We start from the raw sequence: 21,289 nt of genomic DNA, 5'->3' as shown, positions 1-21,289 counted from the left end.
TACATTCACCGGAAAAGATAAAGAACAGTCTATTAAGAAATACATCATTATTTATCAAACTACAGTATATTAGTTATTTGGTAAGGCTTGATGACTTCTTAAAAATGCGTGCAACTGTGTTCACTCAAGCTGCTCCTAGCCTTTCGCCTTAACACCTGAAACCTTTTTAGATCAAGGAATTGTGTACTGAAATGTGTATCAAATACAACAAATGCAGCATTCATGTCAAGAACAGCACTGCAATGTGCCAATATTAGTTCAAGAATTTAACATTCCCATTTTAAAAGATGACCGTATGAGAATCAGAAAGTTTTGTAATAGGATCTCCTCAACAGATGTGGTTTTCTAGGACAGCATTTCCCAAATTGTGGGTCAGAAGCCCAAGGGAAGGAGGCATGGTATTGTAGTGAATGTCTCTGGATGGAGAAATATGAATTCTTAACGCCAAGAAAATCTTTTGACTTTTTTTTTTAACAATAAACAGCTCATGCTTAGTTTAATACAATTCACAAAAGAAAAAAACCAAAACCAAAACCCACCCAATGTTAAAAGAACGTTTTTTTTTTTAAAGTCAGACCCTCAAAAGTTAGGAAATGCCTGCTTGTGTATGCATTTTGATAGTCTTGTAATTACATTGTAAACTCCTGCCTCGTTCCATGTAGAGGATGGACAGTGCTCACTTAAAGAGCAGGTATTCAATATTTTGAACAATCTTAATTGTTCAGTGTGTGGCCCTATACCTTATTTTCTGTACAATATTCACACTTTGCTTTATCTTCTCATGGGCTTTTCTGTGCTGCTTATCACTACAGTATCTGAGTGCTTCACAAATGTTAATGAATTCATTTTCACAACACCCATGTGAGAGGAAGGGGGTGTGTGGTATTATCCCCATTTTACAAATGGAGAGCTGAAGCACAGAGATGAATGTAAAAAGTTTCCACTAATTTTGTTTGCTCAATTTTCAGATGCCTAGGACCTGATTTTTTCAGTACTTGGTATTATATAGTACTTCATATATTCAGAACACAGCTCCTGTTGACTTTATCTGTGAGTGTTCATCACTTCTGCAGATCAGACCCCAGGTATCAAGTTTGGACATCCAAAAAATGAAGAATACCATTAGTGACCCCCTGTGGAAAAATTTGGTTTATGTGACTTGTCTTGGAGAACTGGATTCTAGCCCGGCCTCTGCTATAGAACATTCAGCTGCCTTAACCATGAGACCATCCTTTCTCTTCCTGCAATCCCCTGCCTCATTCACCACATATCTTCCAATTTCTGCAACAGATAAGAAAAGGATCCTACAGATAACAGCCTCCTTTGCTACACAGCTGTGGTTCATTCCCCATTCAATAGTATGATAGACTTTAATTATATGATCATAATGCATATGCACTAGAAGGAGATGAGATACACACTTAGGCTTGGTCTACACTACCCCCCTAATTCGAACTAAGGTACGCAACTTCAGCTACGTGAATAACGTAGCTGAAGTTAGAAGTACCTTAGTTCGAATTAGTTCGAACTTACCTTGGTCCACACTCGGCAGGCAGGCTCCCCCGTCGACTCCGCGGTACTCCTCTCGCCGAGCTGGAGTACCGCAGTCGACGGCGAGCACTTCCGGGTTCGACTTATCGCGTCCAGACTAGACGCGATAAGTCGAACCCAGAAGTTCGATTTCCAGCCGTCGAACTAGCGGGTAAGTGTAGCCAAGGCCTTAGTCATGGATTTCACAGAGATTTACTGACAGTAGAGGAATCTAGAGACTCAGGAATATTTGTTTCAGTCCTAATCTACTCTTTCCCCTTCCTTCTAGTCTAGGTTCTTTCCCCTTTGCATTTGAATCAGATGCTTTCTGGGTGCCAGCAGGGAGACGGTAGTGTCAGTGAGAGCACAGGATGAGACTCTCCGTGCTCTCAGTTCCAGTGCCCAGTTCCAAGCAGCCATTTCAGAAGAAGTCTGGCTTTATCCCTATAGCCCTGGGCTGGAGGGAGTGTGCACCATCACTCTGTGGGGATGATGGATGTGCAGTCTGCTCATACACAGGAGCTATGAGGGGATGGAGCATGCTCAGGGAGGATACTTTTCAGGTTTTAGCAGCTAAAACCTGAGCATGTGTGAACTGCAGTTTTACAAAAGCTTGTTACTTGGCCAAATTTGGACACATTTTCAAAGGGACAGCAAAAGGCTCATCCCTGATATAACGGCCACCCCCTGCCAAATTTCAAGTCCCTACTCAAAAGCAGGGAGGTGCTAGAGTTGTTCAAAGAGAAAGTCTTCAGAATTGATTTTAACACGAACAAAACATATTTTTCTCCAGCCTCCTTCTTGGAATGGCTGAATCGTTTGGGGTGAAATTTTCCAAAAGCTTTTGTCTGCAGCAGACACCCAGCATGAGAAACTTCAGCCCAAATGGTTAAAGGCTGGCAGAGTTATTAGCAATGGAAAACAGGGTCTTGCAATGGGAAGTGCTGGGCAACCTTAATAGGCTGTGCTATTAGTTCCTCCTACAATACAGTATTTCTTGCATTCAGGAAGGTGAGTACTTGCTGGAGTGCGGTGTGAGAAAGAGGAGCCCTACTTGTTAAGCTATAGTTCAGCAGTTTTCAAACTGGGTCAGGACCCTAAAATGGGTCTCAACCCTGTTTTAATGGGGTTGCAAGGGCTGGCTTAGACTTGCTGGAGCCCGAGGGCTTCAGCCCTGGGTGACGGGGCTTAGGTTACAAGCCCCCGTGCCTGGGGCTGAAGCCCTTAGGCTTCGGCTTTGGCCCCCTCACCCAGGGTGGTGAGGCTCAGACTTTGGTCCCCCCGTCCTGGGGCCATGTAGTAATTTTTGTTGTCAGAAGGGGGTCGTGGTGCAATGAAGTTTGAGAACCCCTGCTACAGTTGAATGTGCCTGGAAATAGAGTGATGTGAACGTCGCAAGGGAAAACTTAATATCTAAGTGTTGTGTAAAATGAACACTCTGCTGCAATTGCAGTCACAGCCCACCCACCATAACCACATTTGCTTTGTATTATGTTTATTTTGTTGGTAGTGGAAAGCACCAGTCTCCTCATTAGACGCACATACAAAATACTGATAAATATTCAGAGCAGGGAAAAAACACAACTTACACCACTCTACAGAGAACATATCTCTCTCTGGCACAAAAAACTAACTGACTCTGGAGTGCATACTTTACATCTTCTTGTGCCAGTTTTGCTGAATTTGGATCAATGTTCTGAAATATTTTGAATCTTATTCTCATTTGTAAGAATCCCTAGGGAGGTCACAATTATTTGGGCAGTAAAAAGGGCTTGTGATAGGGAAAAAATTTTGCACTGTTACTTTGGCAGTTGTGCTCCCATAACCATAAGAAATGTTGCTGTGTCTGGTTTTATCTGTGTGGCACCTATGCATGGGATGAGATGACCCATTCACAGAATTCCAGGTGGTCACACAGCTTTTCTTGGTTTGTATTTAAGCTTTATTGAATGTGTGCAGTGATGGAAATAATTACATATTTTTTCTCGTTACAGCCCAACATACCTAACTTTGGCTTCCTCTTCGACATTGACGGGGTACTGGTACGAGGAAAGACTCCAATTCCTGCTGCAAAAAAAGCCTTTCAAAAGCTAGTTAATTCTCAGGGACAATTCTTGGTGCCTGTAGTATTTGTCACCAATGCAGGAAACTGTCTTCGCCAGAAGAAAGCTGATCAGTTGTCTCATATTTTGGGAGTGCCGGTGAGTAACGTAAACTTCTTTTAAAGGTTTCAAATTTTTGTTAGAGGGAATGTAATGAAGGGAGGATCTTGCATTAAATACATTTCAGCTGTTCAGTTAACAATCTTCTGGTTTTCTTTTTGCATAAGAGAAAATCAAATATTTGTAAAGCCCTTTGAAATCTTTGGTTGGAAGGAACTATAGAAGTGCAAAGTATTATTATTACTAACTACTACTAATGGTATTTCTCAGTATCAAAGGGTACGTTACTATTTTGGTAGTAATTATCTGCCTAAGAGTTCCACACTAGTAGCTCTGTTTCCTGCTGGCATGAAATTCTGCTCATGCAAATTGATCTCCTGCAATGACATCAACATCCAAGATGATAACTTGCTCCTAGTTCCTGCCTCCCTCTTTACCTGAAAAAACTTCTGTCGTGGTATATGACACAAGGAGGACTGGGCACTGCTGCCCATAGGGTTAAAGTGCTTGTCATGAGTCAAGGGTTGAGTGTTTGAATCCTGCTAAGATAAATGTTTAAAGTTTAGAACAAGATTTTTTCACTCTCTAGTGATCCTCATTTCAATAGGTGCCATGGGCAATATATATTTACGTATAAAATAATATCCTAAAATATTAAGGTGTTAAAATGACCTGAAGTATCATCATAATCCTTAGAATTCACAGTCTTCAAAACCCTGAACCATTGATTTATTGTAACAACCTTCTGCGGAGTAATGGATTATTATCCCAATTTTTCAGATCATATAGTTGTTAGAGAAAAATTTACTTACTCAACGACTGGATATTGATACTAAGACAGAGAGGGGTGTAGTGACGTAGCATGGCCCACACAGCAATCTGGTGACAGATCCAGGATTAGAAATAAGGCATTTCTGAGACCGGAGATCCCATGTTCAGTCTATTAATGGTGTCTCAATTTGATGATTTGTGCCCATGCTGAATACAGGAATTCTGTAAGCTAAAATGGAGGCTTGCTGTGTGCATTTGTAAGCTAAGGGTACGTCCAGACTACCTGCCATTTTGGTGGGTAGCGATCGATTTATCAGGGATCGATATATTGTGTCTCGTTAAGATGCGATATATTGATCCCTGAACACGCTCCCCGTCGACTCCGAAACTCCACCGGAGCGAGCGGCGGGGGAGCCGCGGCCGTCGATCCCACGCCGTGAGGACCCAAGGTAAATAGATCTAAGATACTTGGACTTCAGCTACGCTATTCACGTAGCTGAAGTTGCGTATCTTAGATTGACACCCCCTCTCCTCCCCCCACCCCCCAGTGTAGACCAGCCCTAAGACTCAGAATGCTTTTTCTGCCATGTATCATGGACAGTATTCTGGCTAGGAAATTTGGGAACCAATTGAATGATGACTGTGGCAGAGGTGGGGGGGAGGCATATTTTCTGTAGTGACTTTTGGTTAACAAACTTAAATACAGTTTGCATCATTATTGATTAAATCTAGCAAAGATAAAGATGATTTGAAAGCAATACCAAATTCCTATTTTATCCCAAACAGATTTCACAAGACCAAGTTGTGATGTCTCATAGTCCTTTACGGATGTTCAAACGTTACCATGACAAATGCGTTCTGGTGTCGGGGCAAGGACCACTTCTTGATATTGCCAAATAGTATCCTTTTGAAAAGGACGTTTTCTGCTTTTAAGAACTTTAATTCAGCCAGTTCGGATTATCATGTAGAACAGGCAAAGGCCATCCGTCACTTGATCAAAAGTACACGGTGTATTTTAGAGGGCGAGGGAATTCTAACACAATGTTCACCTTCTACATTGAAAAGTAATGAAATTGATGTTCTGGTATAATACTCTCAAATTTTTTTCACTTACTATTATATATGTTTTAGGCCAGGATGATGAAGTATTCCTTAAACTTAAATGAGAGTGACAAATCACAGCTTAAGGGTTTTGACTGCTTCGGGGATGAGTCTTGAGATGCCATAATGCTATTTAACAGATGATGTAATATGTCTAAAACCAGTTTATAGAGCCTCTATGTACAGAGCCTAACAAATTTGCTGGGCCTCTTGTCTCAGGTTATACCAGTTCATGAATGAAATTGTTTTTGTTAACTTGAATATTTTTATTAAAAAAGCAGAAATACAGGGCTTTTTGGTGTGAAGTCTGTATTTTCAAATTTGAAACTGCCTCTATAGTTTTTCTTTTCCTGGGAACCCATAGTTAATATTTAATGTAAACTCACATGATAATGAACACTAACACTGTCTTCTAGGTCAACTAATGTCCTACTATAGTGTCTCATTAAAAATTAGTAGTGCATTTTACCTGTTATGTCATGAAGAGGTATAGTAAAACATGACTAATGCCTAACACTGTAAAGGTCAAATGTTTCTACAGATTTTGAGATGTGAAAGTTACCAATATTCAATTACTAATGGAGGGACACTGAGCATGGATGTTTGTATTCTTTTTAGTACTTAATACAAATGTTGGGAAATATGACATGTACATGAGGGATTAGTTTACTTGTCTGGATCTGGTAGAGAGAGTAGATATTAAGAAACCACGTGTGTTGGATATTGTACAAGACTGAATTTGAAAATCTATGTAATCTACAGTATAAACCCCAGGTATGATTAGATAATATCTTTACACTGGATAGGCTTACTTTAAAGTATAATTTTAACATGTGACTGAGATGATAGTTCTGAAAGAAACACATTCTGATTATTTAATTTTCAATTGTTAAATATTTTTATCACTTCTTCTGTGCTGTCACATGAATTATTATGAAAGGAAGGTCCATTTAGTATTGAGTGTAGGAACTATGTGCTGCTTTTACACAAATTAAACAGGATGTTTTTGATTTGATCCACTCTATTAACTAGGGTTGAAATTAATGGGATTTGTCTCCATTTAAGTGCATTGCAACACAAATTAAAATATTTCTTTTTCAACATAGGAGGCATTGCTCTTTTTGCTTTCTTCCTCCTTTCCATTCCTTCCTAAGAAGCAGTGAATTGCTTATTTTAAATACTTGTAGAAGGTAAATTAACTACAGAAGTAACCAAACTGTTTTTGCAAATGATTAACAATTTTAGAATACTTAGTTAGCTGGTGTTGCCTTGATTTCTGATTAACTCGTTTAAGTTTCTCTTTAAACAAAGATAAAAAAGATATAGCAAGTGTGGTGATTTCTTTCCTTACCTGTGCTATCACTGGAGGATCTGAACAACACAGGTTAACTGTTTTTACTAGGTCTGTCAATTAATCACAGTTAACTCGTGATTAACTCAAAAAAATTAATTGCGATCAAAAAACTTAATCATGATTAATCGCACAGTTAAACAATAGAACACCAATTGAAACTTATTAAATATTTTTGGATGTTCTTCTACATTTTCAAATATATTGATTTCTATTACAACACAGAATACAAAGTGTACCGTGTTCACTTTATATTATTTTTTCTTACAAATATTTGCACTGTAAAAATGATGAACAAAAGGAATAGTATTTTTCAGTTCACCTCATACAAGTACTGTAGTGCAATCTCTTTATCGTGAAAGTGCAACTTACAAATGCAGATTTTTGTTGTTGTTACATAACTCCACTCAAAAAAAAGCAATGTAAAACTTTAGAGCCTACAAGGTCACTCAGTCCCACTTCTTGTTCAGCCAATCGCCAAGACAAACAAATTTGTTTACATTTACGGGAGATAATGCTGCCTGCTTATTTACAATATCACCTGAAAGTGAGAACAGGCGTTCGCATGGCACTTTTATAGCCGGCATTGCAAGATATTTCTGTGCCAGATATGCTAAACATTTATATGCCCCTTCGTGCTTCGGCCACCGTTCCAGAGGACATGCTTCTATGCTGATGATGCTCATTTTTTAAAAAAAAAGCGTTAATTAAATTAGTGACTGAACTCCTTGGGGGAGAATTGTATGTCCCCTGTTCTGTTCTACCCGCATTCTGCCATATATTTCATGTTATAGCAGTCTCTGATGATGACCCAGTACATGTTGTTCATTTTAAGAACACTTTCACAGCAGATTTGACAAAACACAAAGAAGGTACCAAATGTGAGATTTCTAAAAATAGCTACAGCACTCAACTGTAGATTTAAGAATCTGAAGTGCCGTTTAAAATTTGAGAGGGACAAGGTGTGGAGCATGCTTTCAGAAGTCTTAAAAGAGCAACACTCCAATGCGGAAACTACAGAACCCAAATCACCGAAAAAGAAAATCAACCTTCTGCTTGTGGCATCTGACTCAGATGATGAAATTGAACATGCGTCGGTCCGCTCTGCTCTCGATTGTTATCGAGCAGAACCCGTCATCAGCATGGACGCATATCCTCTGGAATGGTAGTTGAAGCATGAAGGGACATATGACTCTTTAGTGCATCTGACACGTAAATATCTTGTGACGCCGGCTACAACAGTGCCATGTGAATGCCTGTTCTTCCTTTCAGGTGACATTTTAAACAAGAAGCGGGCAGCATTATCTCCTGCAAATTGTAACCAAACTTGTTTGTCTGAGCAATTGGCTGAAGTAGGACTGTGTGGACTTGTAGGCTCTCAAGTTTTATATTGTTTTATTTTTGAATGGAGTTATTTTTTTTTTTACATAATTCTACATTTGTAAGTTCTACTTTCATGATAAAGAGATTGCACTACAGTACTTGTATTAGGTGAATTGAAAAATACTATTTCTTTTGTTTTTTACAGTGCAAATATTTGTAATCAAAAATAAAGTGAGCACTGTACACTTTGTCTGTGTTGTAATTGGAATTAATATATTTGAAAATGCAGAAAACATCAACAATAATAGAATAGCATTTACTTAAATATTTTTGGAACAGCACGATTAATCATGATTTATTTTTTTAGTTGTGTGTTTAATTGCAATTAATTTTTTTAATCGCTTGACAGCCCTAATTTTTACCATTACTTTCAATCTGAGAATTCTCACAATATATCTGTAGGACAAAATATATGAAGTGTTTTATCTATTTCATACAAGAACAGTCAGGCTCATTGATATGTGACTTGCTTTGCCAGCATTGTAAACTTTATATGATAGAATTTATTGACTTCACACACTTTTAAAATTTGTTAAGCTATACAAATAAGTATTTTTGGATCCTTAACTGGTGCTTTCCTAGTCTGGGTTTTTGTCAACCTATTACCATTGATATACTGCGTGAGACATACCCTTTACTGGATATGGTTGACCATGACAGACGGCCTAAAGTTTTGGTGAGTGCGTTATGTTTTATGTTGAAACCTTTCTGTGTGTGTTCGTTGGCTGACATTCTACCTTTTGGAGATTTCTTCATAGTCTAAAAATCACAAAATTGGCTTTTTAGTTTATTCCATTTTTAATATGCTTTTGACTTTGACTTCATGAGTTCTACCGATGTACTTGTTTCTCTGCAACACTTAAAAAAACTATTCAGTATACTTGTCTAATAAGTCAGCTTGGCCAGTACTTTTATTGAAGTTCACATTGACTCTCCAGTATAAAGTTTAGGGCATTTTTTAATTGGTTGACTTGAAAAAAGTGTTGCATTACAGTCTTAGATCCATCTAATATTGAGGAAAACAGGTAAAACTTTGGATTTAATGCAGTTGCCTGACAAATCTGCTACTTTGGAAAGTCTACTTATCTAAGAGAGATGGAGAGGTAACTTCCCTCCCCCCCCCCTCAAAAAACAACAACAACAAGGAGTCTGGTGGCACCTTAAAGACTAACTGATTTATTTGGGCATAAGCTTTCGTGGGTAAAAAACCTGTTACACACCACACTATAGAAACACTAACCCAGGAACCAATCCCTGTAACAAACCTCGCTGACTACTCTGTCACCATATCTACTCTAGCGACACAATCAGAGGACCCAACCACATCATCCACACCATCAGCGACTCATTCACCTGCACATCTACTAATGTGATATATGCCATCATGTGCCAACAATGCCCCTCTGCCATGTACATTGGCCAAACCGGATAGTCTCTACGTAAAAGAATAAATGGACACAAATCAGACATCAGGAATGGTAACATACAAAAGCCAGTAGGAGAACACTTCAATCTTCCTGGACATTCTATAACAGATTTTAAAGTAGCCATACTTGAACAACAAAACTTCAGAAACAGACCTCAAAGAGAAACTGCAGAACTAAAATTCATTTGCAAATTTAACACCATTAATTTGGGCTTGAATAGGGACTGGGAGTGACTGGCTCACTACAAGAGCAACTTTCCCTCTCCTGGAATTGACACCTCTTCATCAATTATTGGGAGTGGACTACATCCACCCTGATTGAATTGGCCCTGTCAACACTGGCTCTCCACTTGTGAGGTAACTCCCTTCTCTTCATGTGTCAGTATAATAATGCCTGCATTTGTAATTTTCACTTCATGCATCTGAAGAAGTGGGTTTTTTACCCACGAATGCTTATGCCCAAATAAATCTGTTTGTCTTTAAGGTGCCACTGGACTCCTTGTTGTTTTTGTGGATACAGACTAACATGGCTACCCCCTGATACTTCCCGGCTCCCATAAGAGTGACAGTAGTGGCAAGTTACTACTACTAAGTTGTGGTGTTGCTTTGATTGTACATTAATGTTCTGCAAATTGTTGCATTGACTCCAAAGGAACTGTTTGCTGACCTATCCTATTAACTAAAATATATCAAAGCAGATACATAGGCATACATAACAGTGTGTTGTATTTCTGCTGAATTTCCCTTTCACGCTGAACTTCAGGCATTAGGATCCCAGGCTTGCTATATGAATTGTTTCTTCTTGTGGCTTGCCAGATCCCTAGCTGTGACTGCATGCATAGCTGCCTCAGCATAGGGATCCAGCTTTAAGTCCGTACCATTGCCCAAGATTTCTGAATTTGCTGCAATGGATTTTCTTCGTAAATTGACTTCAATATTATTGCCGTAGTACAACCTGTGAGATGGAGGCACGTTGGTAAGGAAACTTGTATGTAAATGGAGTGTTGCTTCGGTTTGCAGTACTCTCAATTCACTACCTTTCATAAGCACTCAGAAGAAATCTCTCCTCTTTTTTTAAACAATATTCTTCTTTGTAGTTTCTCAGACTAAAGAATCTTTTCAGGCTAATTCCTTAATATTTGGGGTACACTGTCTGAAATTCTTCTGTTAAATATAAATTCCTTCTCTCCTTTCTTGAAGTTTCTTGGGAGTTTCCTTGTGTAACAATGTTTCCCCTGCGCATTTGATTGTTTGAAGTGTTTCTCCTTTAAAATATATATATATTTTTAAACTCAACAATCTTACTTTAATTTTGATAGGCTGTGAATATCTAAATATTTACTTTTTTAGCAAAAATTGGAGCTATACTAACAGTTCTCCAAAATGTCCTTTTCAGGTGATTCTCCCTCAGTCTCCTCCTATTCGTTCTGCTCGATCTGTTTCCTTTAAATCTAGGTTATGACTAGTAGAACTGGTCAGGAATTTTCCAATGAAATGTATTTTGTTGGAAAACGTGGATTTGTCTAAACCAAAACTGATAGTGGCAAAAAGCATTGAAGCTGTCAAAATATCCCATTTTAACATTTTCTAAATGAAAAGTTTGTTTTTTGTCAAAACTTCTTTGTTTTGAAATTTTAATTTATACCTCTTAGTATAAATTAAAGGTCTTAATTAAAAGATCAAAACCAAAACATTTTGAAGCTATCAAAATGAAATGTTTTGATTGACCCAATCTGAAATTTTGTTTGGATTATCAGTTAATGAAAGTTTTTGAGATTTTTGCCTTTTTGTCACAGTTTGGGTCAGAAATATTTTTTGAAATATCAAATTCTTTTGAGATGGAAAAACAGTTTCCCATCCAACTCTAACAACCAGTTGCCTAACAAAATATAGTACAATATATGCTTCTTTTGAGGCAGGAGTAATACAGGCCAAACAGTTGTGCTCTGAAGTCAAAATCTTTACTAACTGAGTAGCCAGTCAGCCCTTGTTTCACTGATGCCTGGTCTGGAAATGCTTACCCCAAATCTATAGTTTCCATTGGGGAATATACAGTTGGCTGCTCAGTAGCTTCAGTCATTTTGTAAATTTCTGTCCTTGATGAATTACTATTCCAATGCAAGCTGGTAATATCTGAAAATTGATAGCGAAAACTGACATACACACACTCGAAGCCAGTTTTCTACAGCAGGTGATGTTCATGTGATATCTGACAAAACAAACAAACCAACAACCCAGGATAGCCTTTGTCTGCCCTTGGAATGGTGCCTTCACTGTATTGTTGATTTGATGTACATGTGATACTACCTTAAGTACAAATCTGCAAATATGTATTAATGAAAGTTAATTGAAGCGTTTTGTTTAACTTCTGTCTGTTAAAGGTACAGGTTGTTCGCAGTCACTCAGTATTTACTGATTACAGAATAAGTTTGAACAGTTGAGAACAGCCAACTACAGGAGCATCAGGAAATGACTGCAAGATAGAATTGCCTAAGTGTAAAAATGCACATACCTTACTTTTAGCAGCCTGTAAAGACAGAGAGAAAAATAGTGTGACTAAGCAACCCAAAAAGTTTGTACGAGCTAAATCTTACCTCTCTCTAGGAAACTACTTTGAGATATGCAACAATAATAGTAATTCTGACCCTTTCGTGACTTTATATACTTTAGATGGGAAAACAGCAACTGAATACTACATAATCTTTGACGTTACTCATAGGTATGATGTACATAATTTAAAATAGTTAACCTGAAGTATAATTTGCCATAATATGCAAATCTTCTAATGACATGGTTGGAAGCCCAAGTAGATCTGTTCCAAAGAAGTGTGCAACAAGAGTAAAATGGGAACTAAAACACACTTTTCTTAGTGATATTCTAGCAAATCCGGTTGTGTCAGCATTTTGAACATAAATCTGCTTTATTGCTACAGTTCAGAATTGTCATCAGAACTATCATGCAAGGTCTCTCAAAAAACCCACTACCACCACCAGTGCCACTAATTGATGCTCTTGTTGGCATCTCTATAGAGGCTGATTAGCTCCACATGATTAACTGTGTGGGAAAACGAACACTCACCATAGAGTTGATTCCTTTGGGTTTATTTTGTGTGTCATTGATGGAGTTAGGAAGCTTGCGCGGTGATTACCAGCTATTTGCAGAGAACTTCTAATATCAATTATTTCACGATCATTAAAATTTGCTTTAAAAATGTGCAGGAAAAATGTTTCCCCTTTTGTACTTTGCGAGATTAAAAATAAAAGCTATAAACATAAAAACATTTTAAAAATGGCCTAGGGCTTGCTGATCATAAGCAGGCCAAATATCTGCTCATACTGTGTAGAGAAATCTTGGGGGCAAAATAAACTATGAAATGGCTTCGTTTAGAGAAATGCAGATTATTGCCCAGAGGCACCCGCTTCCCCCTCCACGTTGTGTCTTCCAAACAGATATTTCATAAGCACATTGCATGTGTTTAGGAACAGTTCCAGAGGAGTCACTAACTATCTGTTTTATGAGGAAGGAATTACACAAACTTCAGCGGTTCTTTTGGATCTGGTGCAATTCTCGATTTATTTATTTATTTATTTAAATTAAGAAAATTCATTTTTAATGACGTGACAAAATATGGATTTGGGCCAAAATACAACAAATGAGTTAATGTGAATATGAAAATAGAGCTAGAATCTGGTAGGAGATGCTTTGGAAAGTAATTCAATACATTTTGCTTCTTTAGTTTAGGTATTTACATGAACCCAATTAAAGATGTACTGGAGAGATTAGAGCAGTCTTCTGTATGTTATCACCATCAATGGAACTATGCTTAGATAAAACTGAAGATTTTACACAGAACAACATAAGCCAGAATTTCCAAGTTGAGGTTCACTATGTGTAACTCAGTAATGTCACCTCTCAGCTTGCCATGCAACATGCAAAGATAAGAGTCCATGACAGTGCTAACTTGTGTGTCATCTCTGGGAAGGGTGGAGAAGGAAGTACAAATCATTACCTTCCAGATGAACCTAGTGTAGCAGTTGTTGTAAAACATCTGTTGATTTCCTTAGAAATATGAAGTATTCTCAAATATATTGTCTGCTGAGATTCTCAAAGCATTATACAAATATTAAAACCTTGCAACGACCCTGGTAGAAAGGTAAATATACCTATTTTGCAGATGAGTAAACTGAAGAACAGAAATTCTGTGACTTGCCCAAAGTCTTGCAAATAGAGCAGAGCTGTGAATGTAGAATACAAAAATTGTCAGTCCAACTTGTCCTTGCTGCTGGACCACACTTCAGTGCTTGGAAATATTAATTTTTAAGCAAAGTGACATCAAGAACTAGCTACATACGAATGTAAAGTGCATCTTCTATCAGTTTTCCAAAGAACGGTTTTGGGAGTAATGCTTTATATTTCTTTTTGTTAGTAACACCAAAGGATGTTTAACTTAGTGGAGATAACTTTACTTTTTCTTGTTGCAGCATTTGTCAGCTGTGGAACTTCCGAAAATTGAGGGTATGTCTTCCGTGTTCCTATCTTGCAACTGTCCTAGCATAGATTAAATGTCATCTCTTCTTCATTGTAAATTTTATTTACAGTTACAAATCCTTGAAACACCCCCCCCCCCCCCATTGATGGTTTGGACGGTTGGCAGAGGGAACCCTAGAATTTCTACATAAAATGTATGCAAAACATGTGTGTGCACTACAGTAACATAGTCATTGTGTGTGTGTGACGGGATCCCCAGGGTGCAGCCTGGGACCATGTGCCCCCTGAACTCTCTCCAGCCTGGGTTGTCTCTCACAGTGCCTTGCTACTGACCTGCAGCAAACCCCTCCAAGTGCTATTATTGCTCAGCACAACTGCATGTGAAGCCCTACACCCAGCTATATTACATGAATGTTCCTGGAGCCACTCATGAATCACACAGAGAAAGGCACCAATGCCAAATCCCCCCAGCACTATATCTCAGGAATATACCGTCTTGCACTGCTCAAGGTGGGCAATGCAGATTTATTAATTGGTTCACCACTTCATCAATGGAAAGTGGACATACACCAGCCTTTGCAAACCTGAGCACATTTGCTACACAATTCAGGCAAACTCACTGGTAAAGATCAACAGTAAAAGAAGTTTGACTACAAAAGATAGATTTTTTTAAGTGATATTAAGCAATATGTCAAGTCAGTTAGTTACCAAAAGAAAATGAAATATAACCACGCAGTCTAAACTCTCAACCCTATTAAACTGGGCAACATCTAGATTAAGTAGTTTTTCTGACCCTACTGGATATTGCAGTCCATAGCATACAGATTTCACCCTTGAAACCCAGTTGCCTCAGTTGGAGTCTTCAGAGTGTCCTTGTTGCTTGCAGCATAGGTGGGTGAAGGAGAAAAGCCCAGCATGGGACCACTGTGTCTGCCTCAGTCCTATGTGCTTGGGGATCAGGCATAGGTGCCGACTTCCCCTCTGCCTGGTGGGTGCTCAACCCCCTGGCCCCACCCCTGCACCACCCTCCCAGCCCCCATTGAACCCCTTCCACAAAGTCCCCAGCCCTCTTCCCCCAAGTCCCTGCCCTCGCCTTGCCCCCATACCACCCCCTTTTCCCAAGTCCCCGCCCCTTCTCCGCCTCCTCCCCCTCCCTCCGGGAAAGTCCTAAGAACCACCAAACAGCTGTTAGGCAGCGGGGGGCGGGGGTGGGAGAGAAGAGGGAAGCGCTGGGAGGGATGGGGAGGAGCGGGGATGTGGCACACTTGGGGGCGGAGGGGAGGAGGCGAGGCTGGGGTGGGGGAGCTTGGCTGCCGGTGGGTGCCAAGCACCCGCTAATTTTTCCTCGTGGGTGCTCCAGCCCCGGAGCACCCACAGAGTCAGCACCTATGGGATCAGGAGTCCAGGTATGTCTGGAGGTATTGCTGACGCTCCAGGCAAGGTTGAGCAATTCCCCTGGGGTGGCCTCATGCAGGCGAGTCATTGAATTGTAGCTCCCTAGCTGGACAGTGGTTGTTGATGGGTTGTTTGACACCCCGCCTGGGTGTTGGTTACTTTCCTTGATGTTGCCTCTGGGGTAGGGTGACTAGATCACAGGAATGAAATATCGGGCCGTGGGTGGAGGCAGAGCAAAAAAAAAAAAAAAAAGCAGTTTCGCAGGGTTCGGGGGAATTAGCAGGCCCCAGCCACGCTGCAGGATTGCACACAGCGTCCCAGCCGCGCGTGCTGCCTTCCCCGTGGAGCCTCCTGCCCTGCCCCGGGCACATGTGGCGCATGCCGCCGCCGGCGGGAAGCCCCGCACCTCTCCCGCTCAGCTGCGCTCCAGCGGCTCCTTCCGGCGGGGCGAGCCACTGGAGCGCACCCGAGCGGGGGAGGCGCGGGGCTTCCCGGCAGTGGCGGGGAAGTTTATCGGTTCGGGGGACCCCGGCCGGCTCCTTGCCCCTGTCCGCCGGCAGCCCCGCCTGGGACAAGTCTCGCCCCCGCAGCCCTTCTCCGCCGCGTATCTCCAGCGGGCGGCCCACGCTCCCGGGCCGCGCCGCCCACCCGGGCCCTGCCCACTCTGCGCTGCCCCCAGACCCACCGCGCTGCCCCGTGGGCTGCAGGGCTGGAGCAGCCTTTGCGCTGCACTGCAGCGCTCCCAGCCGCGGCTGGCCATGGCCCGTGCGCCCAGGCTGCTGCACAGGGGCATCTCCTCCCCGGGCCCGGCTCGGGATCCAATGGGGCAGTGAGGGGGCAGGGCTGGGGGGCGGGGATTTGGGGAGGGATCCAATGGAGGAAGGAGGGGGCGGAGTCGGGGAGGGGGGGCGAGAGCGGAGCGGAGGGCAAAATTGTTTGTTTGTCCAGTGTCCCGACCAAACAACAAGCAAATATTAGGACAGTCCCGATAAAATCGGGACGTCTGGTCACCCTACTCTGGGGAGCTAATATCTGGCTGATTCCCCAACTTACAGCATCCTTTAGTGACCACCATACAACACAATTCTCATAACTTCACATGCATTAATGATATACATATATGGATAGAGAAATGACTTTCAACAGGTCATAATCTTTCCCCTGATACCTTACACGGCATGCTTTATATTTAGTATCACAATTATTTACAGATGAGGAATATGGGGGGGTTACAGGGTGCTCTCCGAAGGCACAGAATGTCACAGTGTGAATGTGCAGTTTTCATCCATGGGCCTCTTAGGGGTGATTAGAAGGATGATAAGGGGCTTGTTTTCCTTTTTGCCTTCCTCTAGCAGATTGTGCTTCCTTGTTTCTGGAAAGGAGGGCTGAACTGGAATCCCATCAGAGTCAATCAATCCTGCTCCTACACTGGTCAGCAGAGTCATTTGCAAAGTTGTGGCAAGAGGCATTCCTTCCTCTTCTCACCTCCATCTGTTTGAAATGTGGGAAGTAAGAAACTGGGCTTGAGAATGAAAGAAAAAAATTATGAGCTGGATCTATCCCATGACTTATTCCAAGCAATTGGGGAAATCAGCTAGGAATATAAACATCCATACTGTATTTTGTCTAGAGACAAACAGATGGTAGTCCTGGTAGATCTGATTATTATGTACAGTGCTGTATGTTAATTCTTGGCAGTCACAATATTATAAATGTGATTAGAAGTGTCAGTGTTGTTCAGTTGTATGGGGCAATTTAGTTAATTCATCTTGTAAAACCTGTGGATTACAGTATGAGGTTTTAACAACTTCTGAAATCCTTCTGTAACGAAAGAGATTTGAAATTTAAGGTAGATTGAACCAAAATCATAATCTTATTATTTATTATTTGTATTATCATAATGCCTTGGAGTTCTACTCATAGGCCAGGTCCCCATTGTGCTAGGGGCTGTGCAAACACAGAACAAAAAGATGGTCTCTGCCCCATGTTGCACTTTGATCACTTTACTGAATTTTTAAATCTAGAAGTTTGTTCAAATTGATTTAGGATATTTCCTTTTCTTCCTTATCAAATTTTAACGTGGGTGTGATGCTGTTTGTTAAATCTTAGAAAGTTATTGCATTATATCTACCTTTCATTTTTAATATTTCACAAATGTTTTCTTGTTCTTGCAGCTGTTGTTTTGTTTGGCGAACCAGTCAGATGGGAGACTAATCTTCAACTGATAATAGATGTTCTGCTGACGGGTGGCTGTCCTGGAAAGCCACATCATCAACCCAGTTACCCACATATACCCGTGCTTGCTTGTAATATGGATCTGATGTGGATGGCTGAAGCACAGTCTCCAAGGTAGGTGCAGTTATAGCACATACACCATGTAATGTAGACAGTTTCACCATTCCGGGCTTCTCCACATTGCTAATAAAAGGGAGTAGTCAAAATTCAAGAAGAGACAGTGTTTCATACTAATTTTTCATTGAGGTAGTTGTCACCATAGCCATCAAGACCCAAGCAGAGCTGTGCAAAAGCAACACGCCTTTGGCAAAACAGGCAAAGTGCCACATTCTGTTCTTGCAGGGTTTGCAAAAATGCACTTGCACCAAATTTTTCAGTTGTAAAAGTTAGCTTTCTTAAGTGAAAACTCCATTTTCAGCCCCGAGCCATTTCTCTTCTTCCCCCAAAACACCACATGAGGTTGCTGCTCTCCTCACCCTACCCCAAATGCTTCCCAGTGAGTTAATGCAGTGTTCCATAGCATCCAACTGGCTTTAAAGCAGTGCTGAAATCTGCAAGTGGTACCAGTGTCTAGGAATTAACAGTATAGGTTTATTGTTTTAGTATCACCAAAAGTCCATGAAATTGAAACTCTATTTTTTTTCTTTGTATACTTAATGCAATTTGATTTGTAATAATCTCTTTTCTAGATTTGGGCATGGAACATTCATGGTTTGTTTGGAAAATATTTACAAGAAGATCACTGGCAAAGAACTGAAATATGAGGCCTTGATGGGCAAACCCAGTGAACTGACCTATCACTATGCAGAGTACCTGATTAGGATGCAGGCAGCACAAAGACACTGGAAGAAGCCTATTCAAACTCTTTATGCCATTGGGTAAGGGATAAGATCATCAAATATGCACGTTAGGAAATTGTTTACAACACAAGAAACAGTAAGGAAAATTCTGTGGCTCCCACTGTTTTATTCCTAGTTTGTCCTAATCTTTTGTTTAAAAAAAATTTAACTTTTTTTTATTTGAAAATCTGTTGTTTGTGTGAAAGTTATTGTTGTATTAGTCTCAAATGGGGACCTCAGAACGAACCTTCCTTTCCCCCAACATTTTCCTTCTTTTCCTTTTCAATGCATTTGGAATATAAAAAATGTAACATTGCCAGTAGAAGTTACATTTTCCGTTAAACGAAATGGCTGGCACACTATGAACAAACCTTTTTCTGTGGATCAGGGTCTTTCAGGGCACTTTCAATATTTTAGGGTAAACAGTGACATCTTTCTGAATTTTATAATTCCTCCTCTTTCCTTGTGGTTTAACTGGTGTTGCAGTTCTCAGTACAGTACAGGTAGCAACCCCCGTGCTAAGGTTGCCTAACACCATTATAAAAATTCTTCAGAACTTTTTTTTTTTTTTTTTTTTGAAAGTTTGGTACCTCCATGGTTTACAGCAGGACTTTGAAATTTGGGAGAGGGATAGTCATGGACAGAGGGAGGTGCCTTGTGCTACCACCTGTAAATCCATTCAGATTTGGCCAAATTATAAGAAGTCAAAAATCACCGTTTTTCCTCTGTTTTTCCCTCAGTGCAGCATATTTTGGCAGCTTGCCAAACCCCCTCTATTCCAATACATGGTGCATAAACCATCCTGGTGTTACTTCAGCATGCCATGTAGCACTTCCTGAAAGAGATTCAGACAAATTGGTGGCAGCAACTGCTTTCTCCTATCAAAATACCCTTGGCCTATGGGAAAGTGCAATGTGCTGGGAATGAGGAGACCATGAATCCGACACCAATTCTAATAATTAATTTTGTGCCCTTCACAACCCTTATTTATTATTTTTTTTATCATATCCCACCAAACGTCTGCGCAAGCTGGGAAAAGAACCCAGAACTCAGTTATGGCAGGCCCACATCCCAACCACTTAGCTACAGTGTGTCATTTCCAATTCTTTGTCCTTAGCTATGCTGTCTGTAAAATATGGCAACACCTGAATAATGGAACCCCCTGTTTGTGTGTTACATGTCATCTTGCAGTGTCTGGTACATGGAAGATAACAGCCTTCTGCCACCAGATGTAGTTAACAACAAGGAGTCTGGTGGCACCTTAAAGACTAACAGATTTATTTGGGCATAAGCTTTCGTGAGTAAAAACCTCACTTCTTCGGATGCAACCGAAGAAGTTGTTTTTGTAGATACAGACTAACACGGCCACCCCCTGATACTTGACAGATGTAGTTAGTTCTTTAGTTCAGTTGGTAGACGTCTGTGCCAGTGGTTTTCTAGGTGTGGACCCCTTTAGAAATCTTAGACATAGTCTTCTTACCCCCAGAGGTCCGCGGACCCCAGGTTGAAACCACTAGTCTATGCTGAAAGTTTAGGGTTCACCCTCCCGCACTGATCAGTCATCATGTGAGGGTTGTTAATTACACATAGTAAAATGTATTTTTTCTTAATCTAGGAGAATACACTTACAAATTGTTAAAAGAATCTAGCTAAGGTTGCAAGTCAAGAACTCAAGTTAGGACATTACAGAATGAAAGTGGCCCTTGCAGCCTTAGTTCTGAAGCCTTATGTGTATGTCTTAGGGTATGTCTACACTACGAAATTAGGTCAAATTAATAGAAGCCGGTTTTATAGAAATCGGTTGTATACAGCCGATTGTGTGTGTCGCCACATAAAATGCTCTAAGTGCTCTAGTCGGCGGACCGCGTCCACAGTACCGAGGCTAGCGTCGACTTCCGGAGCATTGCACTATGGGTAGCTATCCCACAGTTCCCGCAGTCTCCGCCGCCCATTGGAATTCTGGGTTGAGATCCCAATGCCCGGATGATGCACAACAGTGTCGCGGGAGGTTCTGGGTACATGTCGTCAGGCAATTATGAGCACTATGAACACCACGTGCATTGTCCTGGAGTATATGCAGAGCTAGGACATGCCAAGGCGAAACCCGGACCAGCCGAGGAGGTGATTGCAGCGCAACGAAGAGAGTGATGAGGAAATTGACATGGACATAGACCTCTCACAAGGCACAGGCCCCAGCAATGTGGAAATCATGGTGTTACTGGGGCAGGTTCATGGCGTGGAACGCCGATTCTGGGCCCGGGAAACAAGCACAGACTGGTGGGACTGCATCGTGCTGCAGGTGTGGGACGATTCCCAGTGGCTGCGAAACTTTCGCATGCGTAAGGGCACTTTCATGGAACTTTGTGACTTGCTTTCCCCTGCCCTGAAGCGCCAGAATACCAGGATGAGAGCAGCCCTCACAGTTGAGAAGCGAGTGGCGATAGCCCTGTGGAAGCTTGCAACGCCAGACAGCTACCGGTCAGTCGGGAATCAATTTGGAGTGGGCAAATCTACTGTGGGGGCTGCTGTGATCCAAGTTGCCAGGGCAATGAAAGACCTGCTGATATCAAGGGTAGTGACTCTGGGCAACGTGCAGGCAATAGTGGAT

The 21,289-nt window shown here is 41.1% G+C and overlaps 1 protein-coding gene across 2 annotated transcripts in view; it reads left to right on the top strand.

Annotated features, from left to right (window-relative positions):
* Window positions 1-21,289, top strand: part of LOC101936505 (haloacid dehalogenase-like hydrolase domain-containing 5) — a 41,506-nt gene that overhangs the window by 12,504 nt on the left and 7,713 nt on the right. For both annotated transcript variants that reach the window (XM_008165310.4, XM_042849586.2), the window contains exons 2-7: window positions 3,525-3,731; window positions 5,250-5,362; window positions 8,881-8,974; window positions 14,206-14,239; window positions 17,782-17,956; window positions 18,532-18,720. In XM_008165310.4, coding sequence (XP_008163532.3) covers window positions 3,525-3,731; window positions 5,250-5,362; window positions 8,881-8,974; window positions 14,206-14,239; window positions 17,782-17,956; window positions 18,532-18,720 — 812 coding nt within the window. The remainder of the gene's footprint in view (window positions 1-3,524; window positions 3,732-5,249; window positions 5,363-8,880; window positions 8,975-14,205; window positions 14,240-17,781; window positions 17,957-18,531; window positions 18,721-21,289) is intronic.

The sequence above is a fragment of the Chrysemys picta genome, chromosome 7 (assembly GCF_011386835.1).
Source record: "Chrysemys picta bellii isolate R12L10 chromosome 7, ASM1138683v2, whole genome shotgun sequence".
Taxonomy (NCBI): Eukaryota; Metazoa; Chordata; order Testudines; family Emydidae; genus Chrysemys; species Chrysemys picta.
This window is presented reverse-complemented; position numbering and strand designations above follow the sequence as displayed.